General features: G+C 70.6%; 1 protein-coding gene across 1 annotated transcript in view; it reads left to right on the plus strand.

Moving 5' to 3' along the window:
- Window positions 1-1,344: 1,344 nt before the first annotated feature.
- The window catches only part of LOC113405849 (venom factor-like), a gene marked incomplete at its 3' end in the record, with an annotated part of 15,891 nt that continues 13,875 nt past the window's right edge, over window positions 1,345-3,360 (plus strand). The window contains exons 1-5 of the mRNA XM_026647124.2: window positions 1,345-1,353; window positions 1,519-1,680; window positions 1,972-2,101; window positions 2,678-2,752; window positions 3,128-3,322. Of these exons, the coding sequence (XP_026502909.1) occupies window positions 1,345-1,353; window positions 1,519-1,680; window positions 1,972-2,101; window positions 2,678-2,752; window positions 3,128-3,322 (571 nt within the window). The remainder of the gene's footprint in view (window positions 1,354-1,518; window positions 1,681-1,971; window positions 2,102-2,677; window positions 2,753-3,127; window positions 3,323-3,360) is intronic.

Below are 3,360 nucleotides of genomic sequence, written 5' to 3' on the forward strand. Positions count from 1 at the left end.
CCCCCCCAGCTCTGCTGGTGCCCCTCACTCCCGACCTGCAGCCCCTGCTAGCCCAGCGCTGGGCTCCTCTCCCCTGAGTTTTTCCAATGCATCCTGATTAATCCTCACCTCCGACTCCCCCTCTCTTGCGCAGTGGGGCTGGGGCAGAGGGGCGCCGCTCGGGCTGCTTCGGGTCCCAGGGTGGGGGCGTTTGTGCGGGATGCCCAGGGCTCCGTTCCCCGTTGCAGGTGGCGACGTGCGGCCCTCTGGAACCGCCAGCCCAGCAGGCCAGCGCCACAAAAACCATCCTGGCCTATGAGACGCCGAAGGACTCTGGGCACCTCCTGCACATTGGGGTGGAGACGGAGGAGGCTCAAGTGGGGACCTCGCTGAGCGTCTTCTTCTACACGGAGCACCAGAGCTCCGACACCCAGCAGTTCACCATCCTGGTGAGCGCCAGGCCGGGGCCAGCCTGGGATCCGCTGCGGGATGCATCCGGTCCCCTGCACAGCCGGCGCTGGGCACCCCTGGCGTCAGCAGCAGTGTCCGGGGCCCAGCACCCGCGGGGCTGGTGGGGCTGGACAGGCCCCGGGAGCTGGGAAATGCGAGCGCCCCTGTGCGTCGGGAACCGCAACCGTCTGTCTGGGGAGCCCCCGGGGCTGGCGTTCGGCCCCCCCGGGTCTGTCTGTCGCCCCCCCCCGGGTCCGTCTGTCCCCGCCTGGCCCCCGGCCTCCCGGGTCTGTCTGCCCCACACGCCCCCCGCCGGGTCTGTCTGTCCTCACACCCTCCCCATGGGTCTGTCCCCACACCCTCTGGGTCCATCTGTCCCCACACGCCCCCACCATGGGTCCATCTGCCCCCCCACTCCCCGTGGATCCTGGGCTGGTGTTCAGCCCCTGGGGTCTGTCTGTCCCCACATGCCCCCCACATAGGCCCGTCGTGCCCCATACCTGCCCAGCGCTGTCACCGCGCCGTCTGCAGCACTGAGTGGGCTGCTCCCAGGTGGTGGACGCGGGCGCCCACGTGGATGGCTCCCGGGTGATGCCCAGGCACTGCCCAGCCCTCGGCTCTGCAGCCTCCAAGCCGGTGTGTGCCAGGAGCCGGCGGCTCTGGGCTGGGCTCCCACGGGGCTCCCTGGGGCTCCTGGCGTCTCACCGGCCTCCCTCCCTCCCCCAGCTGCTGAGCAAAGGCAGGATTGTCCGGGCCTGGACCCAGCCCCGCAGCCTGGGCACCGTCATGACGGCCTGGACACTGGACGTGGGGCCCGAGCTGCTGCCCTCGTTCCGCATCGTGGCGTATTACTACCTGCCGGGCAGCGCGGAGCTGGTGGCCGACTCGGTGTGGGTGGATGTGGCAGATGGCTGCATGGGCACCGTGAGTCCCTGGGGCGCGGGGCGGGAGGGGGCTGCGGCCAGATGGGCCTTTCCCTGCGTGGCCCCTGGGTTCCACTCCCTGCGCCCTCCACGTCAGGGCAGCCCCTGGCCTGGGGTGGGGAGGGGGCCGGGTGCTTGTCTCACCCCGTCTCCCTGTCCCGCCCAGCTGCACGTCGGCCCCCAGAGCAAGGACGAGAGGAAGCTGTTCAAGCCCCAGCGGGAACTCAAACTGGAGGTGACCGGGGACCTCCACGCCATGGTGGGGCTGGTGGCCATGGACAAGGCCCTGTTCGCGCTCAACAAGAAAAACAAACTGACGCAGAAGAAGGTGAGAGAAGGCGCTGACCGTGTGCGGGGGGGAGGGGGGGCAGCCTGGGAGCCAGGACTCCTGGGTTCTCTCCCCGGCTCTGGGAGGGGAGTGGGGGCTGGTGGGTTAGAGCAGTGGGGGCTGGGAGCCAGGACTCCTGAGTTCTCTCCCCGGCTCTGGGAGGGGAGGAGACGGGGGGCTGGTGGGTTAGAGCAGTGGGGGCTGGGAGCCAGGACTCCTGGGTCGTGGCAGGGGTCACCTGTCTCTCTGAGAGCCAACGTGCGCTCCTGTCCCCCCACACCCCTCCGGCAGGTCTGGGACACGGTGGAGGGACACGACATTGCCTGCACAGCGGGCAGTGGGCAGAACCTCATGGGGGTGTTCACAGACGCGGGGCTGGACGTGGCCACCAGCCTGGGGATCTCCACCAAAGCAAGGACAGGTAACGCACGGACGGACGGACGGATGGGGCTTCCCACCGGGGGGCAGAGATCCCGGCACGGCCCCGGCCAGCACGTTCCACACAGAACGGAGACGGGGACAGGACAGCTCGGGGCAGGGAACGGGGCCAGCGGGCCTGTCCCCTCGGCGGGGCGCCGGCTCCCATCCAGCCCCAGGGTGGGGACTGGCTGGCTCAGGGGGGCCGGGAATGGGGCCTTTCCCCTTTAGGCAGCAGCCTGGCCTGGGTACGTCCCTTTCCCGGCCTGACGCCCTGTCCACACACACGGGAGGTGGGTACAGCCCCCCTGGGGCGACGCTCCGATCCCAGCAGCCTGGTTCAAACCAAGACTGGAGCGTCCACACGACCTGTAACTGAACTGGTTTCAATCCCCATCCCACACCTTTGCAAACCTGGCGCCCTTCGGTGCAGCAGCCAGGCCTGGTCTCTGGAGGCGGGGGAGGGGGGTCTCTGGAGAAGCGGGAGGGGGGTCTCTGGAGGTGGGGGGAGGGGAATCTCTGGAGGCGGGGGAGGGGCCCCCCCACCCTGCCGTCCCTCACCGCCCCCCTGGCCTTGCAGATCTGCGCTGCCCCCAGCCGGCTGCCAGGCGCCGGCGCCGGTCCCTGCAGACGCTGCAGAAGAAGCAGCACAAAGGTCAGGAGGGTTTTTTTTGGGGGGGGGGGGGTCCCGCTCCGTCACGCCAGGCTCCCTGTGCCCCACCCGTGCCCCACCCAGAGCGCCGTGCCCCACGGAGCCACCCCGACCCACACGGAGCCCATCACCCGCCGCAGGCCTCAGGCCGGCCCCCGGCTCTCTGCCCGCCCAGCATGGCGCTGCCCCACCGGCGCGTGGCCTGGTCCTCACGCCCTGCTCACCCCTGCCCTCCGCAGCCGGCTCTGGGTACTTGCTGGCACCTGGACTCCCCGGCTCAGCCATGGCCCAGGGCCCTCGGTGAGGGGCACCGTGTCCGCGTCTCTCCCCTGGGCCCGGACGCCTGGGTTCCACCCCTGCCTGTGCTGCTTGCCCCAGTGGACCAGTACCAGACGGCCCTGGAGAGACGGTGCTGCGAGGCCGGGATCCAGGAGAACCCCATGGGGCACTCGTGCGAGCAGAGGACGAGCCGCGTGCACCTGGGCCCCCCCTGCGTGGCCGCCTTCCTGGACTGCTGCCGCTACGCCCGGGCACTGAGCCGCGAGGAGCGCACCAAGCTGCTGCTGGGGAAAAGTAACCGCGGGGGAGGGCCCAGCCGGGGGGGGGGGGGG

The sequence above is a fragment of the Terrapene carolina genome, unplaced genomic scaffold (assembly GCF_002925995.2).
Source record: "Terrapene carolina triunguis isolate 2854851 unplaced genomic scaffold, T_m_triunguis-2.0 Scaffold51264, whole genome shotgun sequence".
Lineage (NCBI taxonomy): Eukaryota > Metazoa > Chordata > Testudines > Emydidae > Terrapene > Terrapene triunguis.